This window comes from Camellia sinensis, chromosome 14, assembly GCF_055761805.1.
Source record: "Camellia sinensis isolate YWXY chromosome 14, ASM5576180v1, whole genome shotgun sequence".
In the NCBI taxonomy this organism is placed as follows: domain Eukaryota; kingdom Viridiplantae; phylum Streptophyta; class Magnoliopsida; order Ericales; family Theaceae; genus Camellia; species Camellia sinensis.
The window spans coordinates 11,012,662-11,036,605 of record NC_138974.1 but is presented as its reverse complement, the minus strand read 5'-3'; the positions used below and the strand labels follow the sequence as shown (position 1 = coordinate 11,036,605).

Sequence of the window (23,944 nt, the reverse complement as noted above, 5' to 3'; positions counted from 1 at the left end):
TTAATTAGGGTTTTGTACTTATTCGGACTGTATTATTCATTTGGGACTGTATATTATTTATTCGGACCCTCTGTGCGAGGGCAATGCTGTAATAAGTGTGCGTGCGTGTAATGTATGTCTTCCAACCCCACGTCTTTCTCCCTTTTATTTACCAGCTTATGATGGTTAGATTAGGGCATGTTTTAATTAGCATACAGTATGATAGCATGTTTGCATTCATTTCATCTGTCTTGCATATACCGGGCTCGGCGCATCATACTAACTGCATTGTATTTTCAAATCCAAGTTGAATACATGTTAGCTGTAGCATTTCATATGCCATGTCTAGAATAGCCAAGCCTGCTATAGTTTCACTTTTGCATGTGTTGCATTTTGCATTTCTGTATAATTAGGATCATGCATGGATTTCTAATTAGCTTCTGTTTTGGCTTGGAGTACTCGGTAAGTTTTATGCTTTAGCATCCTTGCATACGTGTGAGTGACTGCCATGATAGCATGCTTACCATGAGGCAAATTGCTTATGTGATATAACTGCCTGAATGCCTGTGGGTGAAGGTTGGGTTACTTGAATTGGAACAATTCATCAAATGTGTGTTTTAAGCCCACTAGATAGTGGCAAAATCATGTTTTCTAAGCCCACCCGAAGGTGGCAAATCCACGTCTTAGCCTACTTGCGGGTAACACCATTAAACCATTTTCAAACAAATAAACATGAAACATTTTGTTCCAATTTAGGCGACCCAGTCTATACTTGTATGTTGTGCGCATCACATAGTAGATCTAGGCTAATAACCGGAATAAGAACACATAATGTTTTCAAAAGTAGATATCATGGTTAGTAGAGGCCGATCTTTGATTGGGCAAGCGGGGGTGCTCACGAAGTGACCTTCCCCAATCGTACCTAAGTTCCCGAGCCGAGGCAACTTTGGTGATGACGGACACGTGGCCTTAGGCAAACGAGTCAGGGTTTCCTAAATTTCCCCAAAATAAAACATTTAGGTGGCGACTCTGTATCTGGCAAAGCAGTCCATGTTTGGCACTTTTTTCAAAATCTGTTTTCTCAAAACGATTTATCGGATTTGGACTCTTTTGTTCAGATTTAGAACCGTGACAATTAGAGAGTCCTGAACTGTGGTGACCCCAATACGAACAGAACGGGGGGACGGGACTCATCCTCCCGGGGCGTTCGGGTGCGTCTACAGTAATTCAAACCAATTCTAGATTCGAATTGTTTCTGTAATTCCTGAATTTGAAATTGTATTTTAGGGTATTGTAATTTTTGTTTTGTTCTTTCATATGTGTTTTTTTTTGAAAAATTATTTTTAAAAAATCTTAAGACTTGACCTTAGTAACAAATCAAATCTTGCATTTTTAATTATTTTAGTTTAAATATTGAATTTTTAAAATAATATCAAATACAACTATTCATTTGTATCAAATAACAAAAGAAAAGTGGGTGAAAAATGTAAGGAAATTCTATGTACACAACTCAAGTTATGACCTATTAAGACATTAGTTACGACTTGGTTATGATTTGATTATACATGTTAGTTATGACTCATTATAAGGTTTGTTATGACATTATTTTGGTTATGATCGAAAAGTTTGTTAATTATAGTTTATGTGATATTTGGTTATAATCAAAGTTTTAAATAGCGGTGGCTATTATCGTAACGGTACCAATAACGTTGACGCAGTTGCATAGTGTAACAGTCGCAACATAATGATAACAGAAACTGAAATCGTGAATTTTTTAATTCTTTATACAACTTTAGGAAATATACCGATATGTATATTTTTATTTCAAAATCATATTTAGTGAGATTCAAAATGATTTTTAGTATTTTTCTTTAGGTTTAAAACATTATCCAATATATATATATATATATATATTAATTTTAAGTCATTATAGGGAATTTTTCTATTGTTGGATTTATTTAATTTTTTTTTATTTTACTAATTTCACTTATAGATAACTTCCTATTTGTTAAGAGAAAAAAATGAAATATGTTTAATATTAAAAATAATAGTCTCATAAATATAAGTTCAAAATATAAAATATCAACATAATAATATAAAAGTAGAAAACAAAAAAATAGAACTATAATGGTTGCAACGATATTGTAACGACAATATAGCGGCCATTACAATCTTTACATAGCAGTGACGGTTATTATAGTTGTAAATTTTTGTCATACTATTATAGCAACCGTAATAAGTGACGGTAACAGTCACAACCGTTGTAGTCTCTTTTTAAAACTTTGGTTATAATTTATTTTTTTTAATTATCACTCTCATATGATTGATAATTGTGTACCCACAAATATCATAACTTATATGTTAGAAATAATGTATAGAGAAAGAGAGAGAATAAATTGTATGTATTGATTGATTTATGTTTGTTGTATATTACAAATGGTGAGTGGCTCATTATATAGGAGAGGGTGAGTGTAGTAGGTGAGGAGTAGGTGAGGAGTAGGTGGTGGTAGGTGATGGTAAATTGGTGGTAGGTGGTAGGTGATGGTAAATTGGTGGTAGGTGATGGTGGTAGGTGATGGTAAATTTTAACAGCCCCCCGCAAACTCAAGGAGGATAGAAACTAACCAACTTGAGTTTGGAGAGAGTAACAAAACAAGAAAATACATAAAAATAAAAGAGGATATGAGACACTGTATGGTCGTGTCAGACCGATGGTGAAGACACTGTATGGTGGTGTCATAACGTTGTAGAGGACACTGTATGGGGGTGTCATAACGTTGTAGAGGACACTGTATGGTGGTGTCATAACGGTGTAGAGGACACTGGATGGCGGTGTCAGACCGATGTAGAAGACAGTTTATGGGGTCATGTCGGACCGTTGTAGCAGACAATGTTGTGACAGTTGTTGTGACAGTTTACGGAGTCTTGCTGGACCCTTGTAGAAACTAACCGGAATCAATGTCGGGACAGTTTACAAAGTCTTGTCGGACCCATGAAGGAGCTAACCGGAATCAATGTCGGGACAGTTTACAGAGTCTTGTCGGACCCTTGTAGAAACTAACCGGAATCAATGTCGGGACAGTTTATAGAGTCTTGTCGGACCCTTGTAGAAACTAACCGGAATCTATGTCGGGACAGTTTACAGAGTCTTGTCGGACCCTTGTAGAAACTAACCGGAATCTATGTCGGGACAGTTTACAGAGTCTTGTCGGACCCTTGTAGAAATTAACCGGAATCTATGTCGGGACAGTTTACAGAGTCTTGTCAGACCCTTGTAGAAACTAACCGGAATCTATGTCGGGACAGTTTACAGAGTCTTGTCGGACCCCCAAAAAAAGTCGCACCCTCAAAAGGTGTGCCCAATCTTTCAAAAGGCGTGCCATCAAAAGGCGTGCCCAATCCATAAAAAGACGTGCCATCAAAATGCGTGCCCAATCCATAAAAAGACGTGCCATCAAAAAGGCGAGCCCAAGTCATAAAAAGATGTGCCGGACATGATGGCGAGGCACGTGAGTGCCTTGGCTGGCGCGCCCGTTTGTCGTCTGGCGTCAAGTGGCGCGCGATACGCGTGGCTGCCCCATCTATTTAACCAAGGTTGATGCTGAGGCTGAGGCAGACAAAAAACTTCTGAAAATCCTCTGAAAAAACTCTTCCTTTACTGAGAGAGAAACTCTGTAATACTCTGTAACCAACCCGTCTCTGAAACACTCAGCAACATGGCCTCTTCTTCCCGTCCAGCTACCCAGAACATGGCCTCCTCTTCCCGTGGGCTGCTCACTCTCTTTCCCGACCTCAATGAGTCAACAAGAGAGAGAACTGGTGCGGTGGCCAGTGAACCTCAACCAAACACCTCTGTGTTTGCTCCGTTGAACTTTCCGATGCGGTCGGTGGAGCAAAAAATGGCGGTGCAAACTGATATTGAGGCCAATCAGTATACTCTGAAGTCATGTGTGGAAACCATGACGGCGGTCACAAACTTGTCGCACCGGCTGCAGAGCAGGACAAATGAGGTGCAACAGTTAAACTCCCAGCTGGCTCTGCTCCAACGCATGTATAAGGATGCGCGAGCAGAGATAAGTGTGCTAAAGACAGAAAATAAGGAGCTGAAGCGGAAGGCCACCGTGATGTTCCGATTTGGAGGTCCTCCATATGCTGCAGTGGAGGAGTATGGGGGAGTGAACGTGCTCGGTGGACAAGAAAACATGGAGGCAACACCGGCAAGGGCCGTCCAAGACGGAGGCAAGAAGAAGAGACCGGCGGCTGAATAGAGAAGAAAAAATCCCGCCTGTGGATGTGTTGTTTGTTTTTGTTGTTTTTTTTTTTTGTTTTTTTTGTTTTTTTTTGTGTAAAATTGGGATCGGGGTTGATCCCAGAGAGGAATAAAATATGGTTTGTGGTGTAAATTGGTAAATTGTTTTTTTTTTTTTTTTTTTGGAAAGATATATATATATAATAATAATAATAATAATAATAATAATAATACAAAGAATGGGTCAAAGTGGGAGGGTGTGAAGAAATGTTATTTTAGAGGATGGTGGAAGACATGGGTGGAAAGATATTAAAATAAAAAATATATATATATATATATATATATATATATTATATATATATAATATATAAAAGCAATGCCTTCCATCTGTACAAAAGCAGTGATGTCGGCAAGCGTGGAAGGAGAAGAAAGCAAGTGCAGTAAACCGACAGTGGAGGTGAGTGTGCAACACGTGAGTTGCACGGAGGATGCAGCTGTATTTGTGGCATTGTCAGCGGCCGTTGATCTAAGCATCGATGCTTGCAAGCTTTTCTCTCAAAAGCTCAGAAAAGAACTGTGCCAGTCACATGATTTGCTCAGCTGATCATGACTTGAATGTGAATTTCTCTATCATTTTCAAAAAAGTAGTGCCTTCCACCTCATAAGCACTGCTTTTATATATATATATAATATATATATAATATATAAAAGTAGTGCCTTCCATCTTTACAAAAGCAGTGCCTTCCACCTCATAAGCACTTACGTCGGAGCTCTATTAGCTTGCGGTATAACCTTTGTGGGTTCAAATTTCTTTGCAATCTTTCCTGCCCGTGGAGGCTCACAAGGACACGGCAGCGCTATGAACTTTGGCAGCCGATCTCCGGGCATCAACACCGGTAAGCTTTAGTTCCGGTCTTGCTTTGGGGAAGAGAAACCAAAAAAGAAAGAAAGAAACAATGCTTGTTTCAGATGTGTGTGTTTGAGGCAGCGGAGTGAAGGTATGTGTAGAGGTCCGGCGGACTAGGTTGAGGTCCGGCGGACGGCTAAGGTGAGGTTGCCGCCCGCCGGGGAAGCAAAAATAGTAGGTTCTAAACCTGCTTTGATACCATGTTAGAAATAATGTATAGAGAAAGAGAGAGAATAAATTGTATGTATTGATTGATTTATGTTTGTTGTATATTACAAATGGTGAGTGGCTCATTATATAGGAGAGGGTGAGTGTAGTAGGTGAGGAGTAGGTGAGGAGTAGGTGGTGGTAGGTGATGGTAAATTGGTGGTAGGTGGTAGGTGATGGTAAATTGGTGGTAGGTGATGGTGGTAGGTGATGGTAAATTTTAACATTATATATAGTAATATACCTGAAAAATGTATAATAAATTTATTTGAATGAAAATTATATCTAACTTTTAAAAGATAAAAAATATTTTCAAGACTTTCTTACTAATGCCACTCTACCACCGTCTTCACCACCACTTACAAACAAATGGGTGAGTAGATCCAAAAAGTGTATGCACCCATAATATAAACCAAAAAATATTCTTAAAAAAAAAATTTTAAAAAAAATTCAAATCTCAAATCTCAAATCTCAAATCTACAGTATATATTTAATATTGTTATTGTGAGACTACAATATTGCCAATAAATCTTGGCCTTTAATTACAAGTTAATTATTTTTCTAAATTCCTAGAACTGTTGTGAGCAGATTTAGGGCTGGCCTTGAGTTTTTGGGGGTCTAACATGAAACAAAAACAGAGGCTTAAATTCACAAAGAAAAAAAAAATCACCTTATTTGATATCACTACCGCCGATTGATATCAAAATAGATATTAAAATGTATTCATATAAAAAAAAAAAAAAAGAGTTACCAAAATTAGGAAAATTTTATTCAATTAAAATGTAGTGGATATGTATTAAATTAATTGTTGTTTATTGAATATGTTGTTTATGAGTGTGGTTGAAGTATGAGTGCATTGTTGTTTGTTGAATATATTGTGTATGAGTGTAGTTGAGATTGAATTAATTGTTTATTCCATTAAAATCTAATAAACAAAGAAGGTGAAAAAAAAAAAAAAAAAAGTAGAGCAAATTTATTTGTTTTATTAAAATCTGATAAAGAAAGAAGGTAAAAAAAAAAATTAAAAAAAAATTAGGTAGCCTATTTTGGGCCACCAACATTTTGTATGTGTATGTAGTGTTTCTCATTCAGGACTACCAATATTTTGTATATATTTTAATTTTAATTGGGCCAAATCACACTTATAAATAAATATGAGTCTAACAGAATATTTTTGAGTTCTTTATATTGGCCCAAACACAACAAAAATAATTTAAACCTATTTATATTTGTAATATATTATAATACTTTTTTAAATTTAAAAATCCTATTTTAAGTCAATATTTTGAGCGTAGCGTGGATTCTGAGTATTCCCCCAAACACAATTTTCTTCCACGCACATTAGAAAAGAATGAAAAAGGTGCATAAAAGTAAAATAGGTTGCAAGGTTTATTGGTTGGCTTGTTGTCTGTTATGAATTTGACAATCATAAAGGGCAAGAAAAAACCAGCTCTCCTATGTGCAATTGTCGGTGGTCAGTCTTTGACTATTTTGTTCATGAATCAAAGCCGAAAGCTAGTGTGTGATTCACAAGTCATGGTTTGGGGGTGGGTTTTTGGGAGCCCAACTATTGACTTGGGGTCCAATACGGTACCGATACCATTGCTAGCTAGTAGTACATACTAGTAATTGTAAGATTCAATGAATCTTTACTCCTCTTGGGACTTCATGATATGTACAAGTAAAAGGCCAATACAACTAAAAATTTGACCATTTCGCAAAATTTAACTTTTACAATTGTGAAAAAATTAAAAATAGACCCTTCTATATATTTGTGTAAGAGTTTGAGAATATTAAAAATTTACTTACTAGTTAAAGTTCTTAAAATTTCAAATCTTGGAAGGATAATGACAAAATTTAATATAAATGGTCAAAACTAACTTTATAACCTCCCCCTCTCTCTCTCTCTCTCTCTCTCTCTCTAGCGTTTGTCTACTTAATTTATTGACACCACCTCAATGATATCTACCACTACCTAAATTGCATTCGTTTGCTTTTGTTATTTATATTCAAAATTGTTGTTGTCACCTCTGATCTCTCAGTCTTCTCTATCATTCGACGTTGTATGTGTTTTATTCACTCAAAACAACCATTATTATTACCGATCTGTCATGCACCAGTGCTATCTCTCTATTTGATGCATCTCACTAGGTCAAATCTAGAATTTGCTCACTTTTAATGAAATTTCTCATTCTCATTCTCATTCTCTGTTTTATCTTATTTATCTATTTGTTGATTTATATATAATTAGTTGACAGAAATTGATTGTTGTTATTTGCTTTGTATATTTTTTCTCAATCTAGTCTCTTGTTGCTGTTTGTTGTAGTCAATGAAATTTCTTTGAGTAAAATTAATTACATTGCCATAACTAGTGAGATTTTACTGACTTCAACCAAAAATCAATGAAATTTTTCTGTTGAAGTGTTGTAAAATTTCATAGATATTGGAGAGTAAAATTTCACTATGTTTTATTTTAAAACCAAAATAAATTAAATTAAATTAAAATTTGTCATTTTAAAGTCTCCAATTTTAATTTATTAGTCCTAAATTTGAAATTAGAAACCTATTTTTTTTTTTAATTGGTTCTTAAATTTACAATTTTTAGTGCAAAAATTTATGATTTCTTTCAACAAAACTTTACTATGATGCAACAACAAATACAGTAAATTGTGAACACAATTGTGAGGGCATTTTAGTCCAAAATTGCTCCCATGTTATGTTGGGGGACCTAGACTTATACTGTAAAATTGTTTGTCCTTGAGTTAACATAAAATGTTAGCCAATGAGTTGAATAAAAAAAACCCTACAATTATTTGAAAAAGCTAAATTATTATTTTTATTTTTAATGACTCCAAGAGGTCTTCCTATATCCTAACCAAATTAGAATTCCCCTAAGCTGCAATAGGCAGCAGCCCAAATGCAATGGAATAGTAGAAAATGAGCATTTAACATCTTAATGCCATGAACATCGATATTTTGTGTTCAATTTTAACTCATGTTTATTAGTTTAATAGATGAAAAATGTTTAGTAACTCGAATTTGTATGACCTGAATAGTTCGAATGTATCAACACGGCGTTATTTTGCACCCAAAACGACGTCGTTTTGAGACATTCGAGCCATTTAAATTATGAAAATTCGAATTACCAAGCATTGTTATTAATAGATACTTATAATTTACAAGTACATATATCCAGAATTTAGTTCACAAAGAGTCCAACTGCCTAGCCTAGGAGAGATTCATTGTCATAAAAAATAAATAAATAAATAATTATTGCATATAAGTCCAGATAGAGAGAGGGCAGAACCTCTCTTTTAGGTGTTTCCCGACGAAGCTCCGGTGACTTTCCAACAATCCTTTTTCTACTTCTAAAATGTCGATATACATTCCTAGAGTATAGTTTTACAATTTTAAAGTATAGATCTGGACTTTTAATGTCTGAAATAGGAGTTTAAAGGGTTTTTTCTTCCGATTTCGACATAGATTTTCAATTTTTTGATACTTACAATGGTTCCCTCCTCTCTAAACCCTTCTCCCATACCATTGTGAGTGTTCTTTTCTCTCCGGCGACAGTGGCAGCGGCAACGGAGACGTTGTCAACAGGAACGACAGGCTTTTAAGCAGATCTTGCTTTCTAGACCACATCTTTGAACATATCGATAGTTTATCCTGGATCATAGCTGTTTTTTTGGTGGATTTGTTTTTTGTTTTTTGTTTTTTTTCTTTTATTGTTTGGTTGGGATGACCCTTTGGGGTCTTATTTATATATTCTTGTTGTTTTATTAATAAATTATTTCCCATGTTCTCAAAAAAAACACAAAAACAAAAACATAAATATTACATAGATATGAAAAGTAAAAATTATAACTCTTTAATGTAGCTCTCATAGTTTTCAATAACCCTATCTCAATGATCTTTACCACCACCTTGTGATCTTGATCTCCAGTACCAGATATTTGCATAATTTGTTTGGTAGATGCATACTTAGGGTTCAAAATGACCCTCATGAAACATTGACACAGCTAAAATGAATTTTCTACAAAACCATTAGCGTGGTCTCTCTATCTATCATCTTCCTAAAATACACACGATCCTCAAACAAAACTGTCGATGTGCCTAACACACATCTCATACCGATACTCATGTCATGTTCTCATGCAACATCATTTGACATCACACCATATGATTCAACTAAACAACACCGTCAAATTGTCGGTAGCTTTTGATCATTCAAGTAGATTAAGGTTTCATTTACAACTATATCTTAGCCACAAAATGACCTGTGGTGCTAAGTTCATTTCATAAGAATTGATTAACACACCACAAAAATTGTCCATACCTTTTGTATAGTTTTGAAGTTAAAGATACCAGAAACATCAGAATCTTAGTTAGCATCGCTGCCCCAAGCATCGTCCCTCATACTTTGTCTAGAAACTATACGGTTCCTTCGGGTTTCTTCCTGTTTCTTCAGTTCTCTAGACCCAAAGTTTGTGGACGGCAACTTTATTCCCATTCCCTGAGCAATCAGCCTTCTAGCAGTTCTTGTTGATGTCGCAGGCCTTTGACGAGGCGGCTCGAGATCTGAAAATGAATATTGCGATTATTTTCGTGTTCCATCAAATAGCAACGAGAAAGCTTTTTTTTGGAGAAAAAATAGTGATGATATAACAAATGGAGACAATTAGCAATCTCCATTGTTGTCGACTACAAATCAGTAACCATGTAAGAATATCACCCATTAGAAAAGTGGTCCCAAACCTCTATTGCATATTTAGTCTACCAAGCCAAGTACCTAGTTGTTCAAGCTTCACTAAGCTTGAAACTACACCCTGGGCTTTAGGTATTTATGCATATTTAGTTGCTCAGTGAGCTTGAGAAATCCTACATGAGCCAATTATAAGCAGTTATTGAACAACTCAATTCATCTGCAACCCAACAGGAGGGCTCCAAAAACAATGGTTACAAACAATGTCCCCAAAGCATCATGATGATGTTAATAAAGACCAAAGTAATGAGAAAAATGTGAGGAATGGTCCCCTAAGAGTTATTTAAATGGTTTCAGTATATTCCAGTGAAACCAGTTGGACCGAAGTTGCTATAGTGATATTTTGCTCCACACCCTGAATAATTTCAATTAATTCATCACACAAATAACTTTCAAAAAACTCCTTGGGATAATATAGTTGAAACCTATGGGATTCACAGGTCATCACATTTTATCTAATTTGATAAACATGCTCCTCTAGAATCCAGAAGAAATAGAAGAGGGATTATCACATGTTACCTTTTGGAGGGATTGAACTCAAGAGTATATCATCCTCGTCAAGTATGCGCACTGTGAATGGACATTGAATATGGTTACATGCCTCAAGTGCTGCATTATCATAAGACTGTTATTGTAAATTTACCTGAAATCCAGGCTTAAAATGCACTTCAAACCTTACAATTAATAACCATAATGACAATACAAACAATAACAGAATACAAGAGAGGAATGAATGGGATATATTTAATCAAAAGAAGTTGTAATAGTAATAAGAAAAGGAAGCACAATGCATAACCAGTCGAACCCAGGGAGATGGATAGGTAGATGGAACAAGGTAAAATGCATGAATCTTTTAAAATTCTCTCTCTCTCTCACTCACTCATACACACACACACCGCAATTGCAACAAATTGCATGCTTCAACAACTACACATGCACACCCCAAAACTTGAGATGAGAAAGCAAGATCGCCACACCTTTTTTACAATGAAAATAAGCCTCGCAGATGTTTAAAATAGTCTCTACCATGCAACTGGTAATTGACACGAGGAACTACTGGTAGGGTAAAAACAAAGCTTTAAGCGCAATGGCTTGAAAAATATTTTCATTTGCATTTTGAAATGGCCGGAGTCAGTACTTACTTTTTGTTTAGGGTATAACCAAGAACTCAAAAAATTTGACTCCAACAAGGCATGGTCTAAGTTCACCAAAGACTAAGCTCATCTGATAGAAACTTATTTACTAATTAGTCAAAAATACAATTAAAAGTCATTATTACCCATCCATATCCCTTCCCCCAGCTGCCTTCCATCACCCTTCCATTCCTGCTGCAATTCCTCCCTCATAGCATCAAAAGTGGGAAGAAATTAATGAACACATTTTGCAAACTATGACTGATCCAACCCACTGTACTTCTATCAATAACACTATGAGCCCCTAATTTATCCCAATCTCTACATTGGGAGGCTCCTTACGTCAGTTAAGATATTAAATGTGTGTATATATATATAAGTATGTTGGGAAGAGGTGAACTAGGGTAAAAGGAAAAAGATCGGGACCCCTAAAAAAGCCTCCCCTATCACTACAACATTTTATACTTTTGGTGACCAAAAGGAATTTAGTCACCAAAAGTGGTAGAATAGGTGACTAAATCTTATATTGTTCAGCGTTATTTCAGGGTTTGGTTACTAAATTTTTTTAGTCAAGGTACATTATTTATTGGCGACAAAAAACATTTAGTCACTAAACATGCCACAATAGACGGCTAAAACAATATTGGTCAGCGTTAGTTTAGGTTTTTAGGCTACTAAAGTTTCTTTTAGTCATGGTATACCAATTTTGGCCTACTAAAATAAATTTAGTCACCAAAAAACTAGCATAATGTTTGCTATTAATCTTTGGCGACCAAAAAATTGGTCGGTCAATGTTTATTTCCGGTGATCAAAAAACTTTTAGTTGTATTATAAATTATGGTTCTCTAGCATTGCTCAAGCTAAAAATGACATTCTATTGTATTTTTGACTTATCCATAAAAAGTTCATATTCTATTGACTTGAGAAGAAATTTTTATTTAATTTATTTAACTATAATAAACTCACCATTTATTGCCGCAAGTATAGTAATCTCAATTTTTAAAAGAGTATTGTACCCGTATCAAAACGCACTTCCCCAAGTCAAATAGAGTCTCCTAGTTACTATGATTTAGAGTACACCTTAGACCACATGTGCAGTGCACTATGTATTTCTAGTTAAGTGATCATATTCGAGGACACATGTAATGGCATTGCTATAGAATTCCATGAGGCAACTGATATATTTACAAATAAAGAACTTATAACATGCAATTGCAAATACTCATCCATTGCTATATTATTGCAAAACATGCAAGTAGAAATCTCAACAAGTAGCGCATTACATCTATTATTAAGAAGAGGAAATGCCCCTTTCATAGCACTCTATACAAAAAGTAGTCGATACACATGTAAACCAGCAAACCCTTCAGCCATGTAACAATCCTCATCAGGCAGCCATGGAATTATGTTCCAAACCACAAACATATTTGTTAAAATCAGAATCCTACATGGGAACGGTATGAAGGTCTCATATATCAGAGATCATAAGAGTTGATCGAGGATCATAAGATTCTACTTTCTATAAATAAATAAAGTAAAAATACCAATAAGGATGATACATATAATAAACAATGTGAAAAATCACCAGCTCCTACGAACCTACATGTGATCCTACCTGCAATACAATCCTACATGATCCCACATGATCCTACTTGTGATTCTACTATAATACCGATTTTACAAAAATTTGAATCGTTTTGACATTTTAGGATCATATGATCTGGCAGGGTTTGAAGACGGGCTGGGTAGCTACTAGCTAGGAAAGTCAAGTTAGGATGGATTTTGATAACCATGCCCACAAAGCTATAAAAGTAGAACTCTATATTCTGATTATTCCTAAAAATCAAAGTTCAACAAGCTACCAATGCTGAACTATCATAACATAACACCACCTTTCCATAAACATAAGTGAACAAAAGAATGACGAATCACACACTGCAAAACATATTTGTGTCAAGGGTCCTAGCTATGTAACTGCTCAAGATATCATCTCACCGCATTAAGTGGAAATTGTTACACAACATATAGAGCTAGCTTGATGGGATCAATTGATTTTTGTATTCCATAATGTTAACCATATGATATTTAAATCAGTTTAGCACATAAAACTCAACAAGATCAAAAAAAGAAGAAGAAACGAGAGAGAGAGAGAGAGAGAGAGAGAGAGAGAGAGAAAAGAAAGTATTATTACCAATAGCTGGTGTTCTAAACACTGCAAGTGCAACGGTATCATTGACCCAACGAATCTCAACTCCACGGTCTTTGAAGTTCTCCAACAGCTTCTCTAGGTCAGCTGTTCTAGTACTTGTTGGAAAGTCGGCAAGAACAAGAACATGCCGTGTCCCGTATTTCACTGAAATCGTAGAAATGACATATCATATCCTGTATGTTATAGATTATAATGAACATACAATTTTGAAATATTTTCAACAGAACATTAACAAACTGATCAGAGAAAGCAGCATTCAGACGCAATGAAGTGCCATAGTCAATGTAACCTTAATGCTTACTGTTAAGTGTTAGGGATATTTTGGTCTTTGTGTCTTATTCTTATTAGTATAAATAGTTGTGTGTTAAGGAGGAAACCCTACGTTTTAAATAATATATATAGCAGCTGGTTCTCTCTCTCTCTCACAGTTCTGCAACTTCTCCTTCTCCTTCTCCTTCTCCTTCTCCTTCTCATCTATCCATTCAACATAGTATCAGAGCAATCCTCCATGAAGATTGTTCCTCTCCTTCCCTCGTTCTTGTATATGGTACATTTAAAAAATAATAATAATAATAATAATAATTTTGTATTATGCTCGAAAATTGATGGGCATTCATCCTACAATCTCTTTTTGATTTTTTGGTTATTATTGATTGTGTTTTCCAATTTTTTTGATTTTTCGTCAAAAAGTGGGTGATTTTTTGAAAACCACTAGTTGCACCCTTTTTGCTTGATTTTTTTCCTATCCCTCACATCCTAAGGAGCCGACTGGGCCTCTAGAGGGTTGTGTTGTCCTTGTTTTGTTGTATTTTGGCTCTCCCTTGGTTTTTTCCTAAGTTTTGGATGATCTGCTTCAATGTTTGGGGTCCTATGTGATTTGGTTACGTTATTCTGGGATTATTTTGCACTGTTTCAGCCTTAGAAGGTGCTTTGCTGTGCTTGTTAGGTTTTGTCAGGACTTGTTTGATATACTGTTTTTGTTTCTACCCCATCTTTCTCTTATCTCATGGCTGAACGCGAGGGTCAGTACTCTAAGCGCAAGGAGGACAGTGGACTGAGTCGTGGTATGACTCTGGGTGATAGTCCTTCTCTCCGGATTAGTCCGGTCAAGCTTAATGGCACCAATTACTTGATTTGATCCCGCTTTAGCAGTCTTGCCATTACCGCCCGACGTTTGACTGGCTATATTACTAGTAGTACCAAGCAACCTACTGAGGACAGTGCTTTATCTGCTCAATGGATTTCGGAGAATGCTTTAGCGAGGACTTGGCTGATCAATTCTATGGAACCTACCATTAGTAGGACTTTTCTCTTGATGGATACCGCTCACAAGATCTGGCTAGCGACATCTCAGATGTATTCTCAGCAGGGTAATGATGCACAGGCTTATGAATTGCAAAAGAAGATTAGGGGCTTGGATCAGAAGGATCGCTCTCTGGCAGTCTACTATGCTGAGTTGAGTGGTTTATGACAAGAGCTAGATTACTACCAGAGTTTCTAACCCGTTTGCTCCACGGATGCCACTAGGTTTCAGTCTATGTTACATGGACTCGTCACTTTGGGGCGAAGTACCCGTGTCGACACGACACGACACGGGTGCGGGTGTGAGATCTGTGTCGGATTCGCCTCATCTCTCTCGGACACGGCACTTTACAGACAGCAAAGAAATGGAAGAGGAGAAAGGAAGAGAACCTGGTCACTGTTGGCTTCGATCATCGATCACGATTAGGGCTCTCACTATTGATCACGATCGTCTTCGTCTAGGGCTTCAATCGTCTTCGTCTAGGGCTTCGATCACTGTCGATCTCGACCTCGAGCTCGATCGTCTTCGTCTCTCTTCGTTTCTGCTTCTCTCTCTCTCTTCGTCTTGTCTCTGCTTCTCTCTCTCTCTTCGTCTCTCAATCTGTTCCGTCTCCTTCGCCTCTGTTTTAATGATCATATATAATATATATAATATATAATATAATTTATCATATATAATAATAATTTTTATAAATTATTATTCATATTACATTTACATCAATATATAATATATAGTATAAATTACATTAATATAATAATATGTAATATTATTCATCTAAAAAAAATTATATAATACAATAGATATTACATAAATTATATAGATATTATATAATAATTATTGTATAACATATAAGATATTTATAAGATAACATACACTTATATATATTAATAAAAATAAATAAACACATATATGTAAAATAATTATTTGTTATTTATATAATAAAACTCATCTTAATAACTATATTTAAAATATATATATATATATATATATTTAACGTATTTCCGTACCCGTATCCAAATTTGGATCCGTATCCACGTATCCTTAATTTTTAATTTTGAAGTGTCCGACCCTTAGATACGCACCCGCACCCGATCCTCATACCCGCGTCCGTGTAACTTAGGTTTCAGTAGGCTGTGGAGAAGGAGCGGGTGTATGATTTTCTTGCTGGCTTGAATTTGGACTATGATCAGATCCGGGTTCAGGTGTTGGGTCGCTCTCCATTTCCCACATTGAGTGAGGCTTATGCACTGGTTCAGCAGGAGGAGAGTCGTCGTAGTGCTATAGTGCATGCCCCTGTTCAGGATCGGTCAGCGATGGTTATCGGCCCTAGGTCCCATGATACTCCACCTTGTCCGCCTCAGGGTAGTGGTAAGGGTCCATTGGTTGATCGGGACCAGTTGAAATGTGATTATTGTGAGAAAGATAGACATAATAAAGAACACTAGTGGAAGTTGTATGGTCGGCCTACTCGAGGCCGTGGTTGTGGTGGTAGTGTTCATCCTCAAGCACATGTGTCTGAGACTGCTGCTAGTGCCTCGGATGATGCTAGTTCTATTTCCCAAGATGAGCTTCACACTCTCAGACGTTTGATGGCTCGACTTGATTCTTCCTCTACCTTAGCTCCTTCCTCTTTCGCCTCTTTCAACTTTGCCCACACAAGTATTTCTGTTAGTGCACTTAGTGTCTCTTCGTCTCTTTGGATCGTTGATTCCGGTGCTACCGATCATATGACGGGTACTTCTAGTTTTCTGCATTCTTATTCACCTACTTTTGGGCGAGATAAAGTTAGAGTGGCTAATGGTACTTTATCTTCTATCTCCGGCAAGGGTTCTCTTCGTTACACCTCTTTACTTTTGCTTTCCTCTGTTCTTCATGTTCCTAATTTTTCCACTAACTTACTTTTTGTTAGTAGCCTTACTACTGCTCTCAATTACTCTGTAACCTTTTTTCCGACTCATTGTGTCTTTCAGGAACTGGCTACGGGGAAAATGATTGGCAGTGGTAGCACACACAGTGGACTGTACTTTCTGGATGTTGCTTCTGCATCAGCTTTGTCCTCTCAAGCTCTTCAATGCACTTCTGGCTCCTCCATTTGCCTTCTTCATCAGTGGCATCGCCGTTTGGGGCATCCTTCCTTTAATATTTTAGAGAAACTTTTTCCTTCTTTAGTTCGAGACTGTCCTAGGAATAACTTTGTTTGTGATGCTTGTGGGCTTGCTAAGCATAAACGTACTTGTTATCCTTCCATTAATAAAAGAAGTACTTTTCCTTTTATGCTTATTCGTACTAATGCGTGGGGTCCTTTCCCTATGGTTTCTACCTCTGATTATGGGTGGTTTGTCACGTTTATTGATTGTCATTCCCGTGTGACTTGGATTTATTTACTTCGCACTAAAAATGAGGTTTTTTCGTGCTTCAAAAATTTTCATAAAATGGTTTTCAATCTCTTCAATGTTACTATCAAAATTCTTAAGAGTGATAATGGGACTGAATATGTTGATGGACCTTTCAGGGCATATCTCGAGGAGCATGACATTCTTTATTAGACTAGTTGTGTTGGCACTTCTGAACAGAATGGAGTTGCTGAACGCAAGAATGGCCACCTCTTTGGGGTTGCTCGCTCTGTCTTGTTTACCATGATCATTCCTAAGTTTTTTTGGGGAGATGTTGTTCTTACCGCGGCTTACCTGACTAACCGTATGTCCTCTAGTGTCCTCCACTTCCAAATTCCTCTTGAGCTCCTTCCTGTCACTTATCCCACTTCTTCCCTTCTGTCTCAGGTTTTTGGTAGTGTCAGTTTTGTTCATCTTCAGCATCGTACTCGTGGGAAGCTTGATCCTAAGGCTGTCCAGTGTGTCTTTCTTGGTTCTTCTGCTACTCAGAAGGGTTACAAATGTTATGACCCTCACACTCATAAGCTGTATGTTAGTATGGATGTCACCTTCCATGAATCTGAGTCATTTTTTCCTTGTCACCCGCTATCTCCTCAGGGAGAAAGTGGTATAGATGAGATTGCGGATGAGACGGAGACAACATCCTATCAGCATGAGTTTGTCTTTTTTTCCTTCCTAATCAGCGGGCTGTTATTTGTGGTGAGAGGGAACCTACGAGTTCTGTTGATGAGACTAATGTTGGTGGTCGTTTGGACAGAGTTAATCTTAAAACTTATTCACGGCGTTAGAAAGAGCGGGCTTCTCTTGTGCCACTAAGTCAATCATCATCTCTTATGCCAGTTCCACAACCAGTTTTCACTGACTCTACAGGTAATGATCCTCAGTCCATTTCTTCACTTGTTGTTGATAGTCCTGTTGCTGATGATCTGAGTCTTCTTATTGCTCTCAGAAAAGGGGTTAGGGCCTGTACTCAACACCCCATTTCTAAATTCGTGTCATATGATTCGTTGTCTTCTCCATATCGTGCTTTTGTTTCGTCTCTTTCTTCTGTGTGTATTCCGCAGGGTTGGAAAGAGGCCATCAATGATCCTAAGTGGAAGGTAGCTATAGTAAAAGAGATGCAAACTTTGAGTAAAAATAACACATGGGACTCGGTGTCTTTACCTAATGGAAAAAAACCAGTTGGATGTAAGTGAGTGTTCACTATCAAGCACAATGCAGATTGGACAATTGAACGGTACAAAGCAAGACTAGTGGCCAAGGAATTTACCTAGACATATGGAATAGACTAGCAATAAAATTTTGCCCCGGTAGCAAAGATGAATTCCATACGAGCTATTCTGTCGTGTGCTGCTAACTTGGGATGGCATCTATAACAACTAGATGTGAAGAATACTTTTCTTCATGGGAATTTGGAAGAGGAGGTATATATGGATGTGCCTCCAGGATTCTCATCACAGTCTATAAATGGAAAGGTTTGTAGATAGAAGAAGGCTTTAGACGGTTTGAAACAATCTCCTAGAGCCTGATTTGGTAAATTCCTAAAGGCAATGCTGGGATTTGGGTATCAGCAAAGCAATGCCGATCACACCTTATTTGTCAAACACAATGTACATAAGGTAACAGTGCTTATTGTATATGTGGATGACATAGGGGGTGTTTGTTTCAGCTTTTCAAAACTAACTTATGGCTTTTAGCTTTGAAAAAGTTATTTTGGACTGTTTGGTTAAACTTATTTCAAACAGCTTCTGATTTTAACAGCTTATTTTAACTCAAAAAAGCTGATTCTGAAAATCTGCTCACCCATTGCTTCTGATTATCAGCTTCTGTTGTGGACATGTTAATTTATGGTTATACTCTTAGATTTTTTTATTTTTTATTTTTTTAAAAATAGAAAAAGACCCAAATGGATTATAAATTATTATTATTATTTTTTATAAGAAATGTAGACAAACAAAAAAAAAATTAATTGAAAAAACTATTTCACAGTTTATTTAACAAACATTACTCAGCAACTTAAATCTATAATCCAACAGTTACACCAAACAGATTAATAACTTCTGATTAAAGTCATAATCTATAATCTGTTAACCTATAATCTATAAGCTGTTTTAACAGCTATACCAAACGGAGCCATAGTTGTGACGAGTAATGATGAGGATGATGTGACCCATCTCAAGATGCTGTTAGCTAAGGAGTTTGAGATAAAAGATCTTGGTCCATTGAGATACTTTATTGGGGTTGTAGTTGCTAGATCTGATAAAGGCATCTTCATTTCTCAAAGGAAGTACATTCTAGATCTTCTTACGGAAACGGACATGTTAGGCTACAGACCAACTGAGTCATTGATTGAGACTAATCATCGTCTTTGTAGTGGGGTTGGTGAGCTTGTGGAAAAGGAAAGGTACCAAAGACTTGTAGGAAGACTGATATATCTATCTCATACTCATCCAGATATTACCTATGCAATTGGGATAGTGAGTCAATTTATGCATGATCCTCATGCAACTCATTTGGATGCAGTCTATCGCATTTTGAGGTATCTTCAATCTGTTCCTGAAAAAGGAATTTTGTTCTCTAATCATGATCGCTTGAGGTTGGAAACGTTCATAGATGCAGATTGGGCAAGCTCTATAGATGACAGACGCTCTACCTTTGGTTACTGTGCTTTTGTAGGGGGAAAATCTAGTCACATGGCATAGCAAGAAGCAGGCGGTAGTATCCAGATCTAGTGCTGAAACTGAATACAGGGCTATGGCACATGAGACATGTGAACTAATGTGGCTTCAATCTTTGTTGAGTGATATAAGGCTTGATTGCTGTGATCTCATGACTTTGTATTGCGACAACAAAGCTGCTATTAGTATTGCACACAATCCTGTTCAACATGATCGGACCAAGCATGTTGAGATTGACAGACATTTCATTAAGGAGAAGTTGAATAAGGGTGTGATATGTATGCCTTTTGTTAAGCCTGAAGATCAACTGGCGGATGTTTTTACTAAGGGTCTTAGTAGTAAAGTCTTTCACCCTATTTGTTGTAAGTTGGGCATGAGAGACATCTTTGCACCAACTTGAGGGTGAGTGTTAAGTGTTAGGGGTATTTTTGGTCTTTGTGTCTTATTCTTATTAGTATAAATAGTTGTGTGTTAAAGGGGAAACCCTACGTTTTGAATAATATATACAGCAGCTGGATCTCTCTCTCTCTCTCTCTCTCTCTCTCTCTCACAGTTCTGCAACTTCTTCTTCTCCTTCTCCTTCTCATCTATCCATTGAACACTTACCCTCTGTTTCTTATCTTTAATCCAGTCCTTGCTTTTCTTCTTTTCACACTGTTTTACAAGAACTGAACCCAAGATGTAACACACTCCTTAACACTAAGTACTCACATTGAACTAGGCCCATTGTTCTTTGTACTACTTTGGAGAGAGAATGATTGAGTTACAGAGCTGTTGCAAAGTTAATCATCTCTTCATTAAAACCAAAATGTCAGGTCAGTAGTTTTTGCAAGATAGAGCTGCTTAAGTTTGCAATTAACGACCAAAAGGTCCAACATCATCATGAAAGCCAATAATGAACAAATAGAAGCAATATAGGGATTTAATTGTTACTGAAGGACATCTGACTAATCACATCAGCTCCATCCAGATAAATATGACATGTGAAAGAGGAGCATCATACAATATTATCCTATGAAATGTCTAATGCCTTCCATAATTTAGTGCCTTGAGATTCCTAGAAGTCCAACTTGAATACCTCATACAACTCATTCTGTGCCGTGAGAGTGAGTAGAAGACTTCCTCTAAGAACATCAAGCATATATACAGTGGCAAAAACTAACATTAGTATGGTGTCAAATGTTTTACTGTTCTCTACAAGGCTAATGTGTTCTTGAAAACTTGTGCTATTATGTCTTAATCATAAAGTGGGATGTATTATATCTGTAATAAAAAAAAGATTGCCTGGGATCATGAACACATAGAATGTTTTGACATCAGAGCCACGTTACAGAAAGAAAGATCACGACACTATTAGCATGGATACAGTAAAGATACAATTTGCTAAAAGAGAGTTTCTCTTACGGCGACTAATTATTATTATTTTTTAATGTATTTCTTTTCATATTTTGTTCATAATAACTTGAATTTGAAGTTTTCTGCCTTTTCCCTTATTGTTCTAACTATTTCCACAATGAAATAATTACTCACAAAAAGAAAATAACATCGAGCGTATCAGATCATTGAATGACTCCAATTCAATAACACTGCATACCCTTTCATAGCAATAGTCTTTTCAAAACCCAACTACTATGAACTGGAAACTGTTACAGTAAACGAGATGAAAACACTATATGAAAAAGCATAATACACGTCACAGAATTTAGATGTGTAGCCTTCAAATGCATTTCACATTAATACATACCATTTCTTATCTGTGTATCTCCTTCTGAACTATCACATACAGCTTCATTTTCTGAATTATCAACAACAGACCCATCAGACTGCTGATCACTATACATGCCATGAGTAGTGTATGCGAACATTCCCCTTCCACGCCGCTTAGGAGTTTGAGAATTGGCATCTTCCAGTGATAGTTTCGAGACTTCGGGCAAGCACTGTGGAGAAAGTAGTTCCTCCGGAGCACGATCTGCAATAGCTTCCCAATCTGCAGTTTTTAAAACATTATTTGGGTCAAAATCATCAACAATGTAATCTATGGGAAATAACAATTAGCTATTAGAATTAAAATGTCGTATGGTTAGTAAAGATTATGGTAGTTGAGATAAGGATACTTAGTTGGATCTGTGGAGAAAGACAAAACTAGAGAGGAATACATTCATGAAATGAAATGTTAGGAGTAACACCAATTGAAGTAAAGTTGACAGATTATAGATTAAAATGGTTTGGTCATGTATAATGCAAACTAGTAAATGCAACGGTAAGAAAGGATTCATGAATTTTGATGATTTCTGACGATACCCTTCACTAAAAATAGCCACCAATAATCAATCATTGCCAAGAAAAGCATTGAAAATGAAAACTATTAAAGGAACAGAAATGTACCATCATCTGGACATTCTTTGTGAGGCAAAGCAGAGTCGGGCAATGTTGATGATTTTCCACAATGCCCTTCACAAAAGAACCAATACCCATTACTTCTCAGAAAACAATCAATCATTGGCAAGAAAAACATCATGCAGTCAACCAAAATTGTTAGGATAAATCTCAATTTAACTTGAGGAGCCTTTGAACTATATATAAATCATTGTCAGAGGTAGAATACCAAGTATCTGTCATTTTCATAAATAAATAAATAAATAACTGGGAAAGACAAAACAAACCATCATCATTTAACGGCCCATCACCACTTGAAGCCTCATAAAGTGCAACGCAATTCTTGCCCAAGTCCTCATTTGCATTCTTTAAATCCCTGAACTTGAAAACAACATCAGAAACCAAAAAAGCCATATAATAATAATAACAACCCATTTGGCATTCAAGAAAATGTAGGGGGAAAAAGAAAAGAAAATCTCAAATTTATTATTGCATATCACCAAAAACAGAGTTCAAAGACAGTACAAACATTCAAAGCTTCAATTTCAAAAACCCAAAACACCACATATATATACATACATATATATATATATATATAATAACACTTACTACCCAATTGGCATTCAAGAAAATGTAGGGAAAAAAAGAAAAGAAAGTATCAAATTTATTATTGCATATCACCAAAAACAGAAATCCAAAGACAGCAAAAACATTCAAACCTTCAACTTATTTCCTTCTCAATTTTCTAGGCAACCAAACAGAGCAATAATTGAGAAAAATGTTGGAAAAAGAAGATAAAAATCTTACATTTCTCAGTCCACACCAAGATAAAAATCTTACATTTCTCAGTCCACACCAACTAAAATAATAAAAAAAAAAAAAAAAAAAAACCCATACACCCTCTGTCCTCCTCCAATTTTCTTGGCAACCAAACAGAGAGCACAAAAGGAACAAAGAGAAACAAAGGGTTAAAACCTTGAATTAGAGTCGTGAGACCATTGTTCTCTAACAAGGAGTGAGCGAGAGCGAGCTTGGTCGGCTTTGAGAGAGAAGCCTTTGGTGGAGTAGAGCTTGGCCAAGTCGAAGAGAGCAGAGGATAGTTGAAGATGATCTAATTGCGATGAATTTAGGGTTTCGAGCTTCGAAATTAGAGACTCGAGAAGAGAGATGGCTTCGTCGACCCGTCCACCATCGACGAGGTCTTCAACAGATTCGCTCCAGCTCATCTCTTGTCCTTCCATTGGTGTGTGTTAGGATCGCTGCCAATAAAGACACTTTTTTTTATTTATTTATTTATTTATTTATTTATTTATTTAAGGAAAAAAAAGGGTTTTAAGGTGTGATCACCGCTCCGTAGACCCTGACTTCGAGATAATTTAGACCTCGTTTGGGAACAGGTTAATTTAGTAATTTTTTGACTATTTAGCTAAAATATGAGCTCAAAAAAATTAGTATGTTTGGGATGAATTTTTGACTTTTTACGAAAAGATGTGCAAAAAGTAGAGAGAAAAGAGAATCTTTGACTTTTTGGTATGGGTTGTTGACTTTTTGACTAATTTAATAACTTTTTGACTTTTTGACTAAAAATGATAGTTCCCAAACGAGACCTTAGTCAGGAATTAATCCTTATCATGTGAGGGATCTATTATCGAGGTATTAGAGGAGTTCAACTATATTTCACAGGTCGCTGTGGGTTCGAACCGGAGTACAGAGAGGGTCTCAAAGAGAATACTTCCACACTCGCT

At 36.4% G+C, this 23,944-nt stretch overlaps 1 protein-coding gene across 2 annotated transcripts; it reads right to left on the bottom strand.

The window, feature by feature from the left end:
* Positions 1–9,528: 9,528 nt before the first annotated feature.
* Positions 9,529–23,548, bottom strand: LOC114322803 (uncharacterized). 2 transcript variants are annotated; one of them, XM_028270221.2, is made up of 7 exons: positions 23,175–23,548; positions 22,487–22,575; positions 22,209–22,274; positions 21,568–21,810; positions 13,432–13,593; positions 10,627–10,716; positions 9,529–9,923 (listed from the first exon to the last, which is right to left on the bottom strand). In XM_028270221.2, exons 1-7 carry the CDS (start codon positions 23,438–23,440, stop codon positions 9,727–9,729), a joined length of 1,113 nt encoding a protein of 370 aa, XP_028126022.2. In that variant the 5' UTR covers positions 23,441–23,548; the 3' UTR covers positions 9,529–9,726. The 2 variants fall into 2 exon arrangements, with proteins under 2 accessions (XP_028126022.2, XP_028126024.2); XM_028270223.2 differs by having other exon boundaries at positions 10,627–10,677; positions 23,175–23,494.
* Positions 23,549–23,944: the final 396 nt, after the last annotated feature.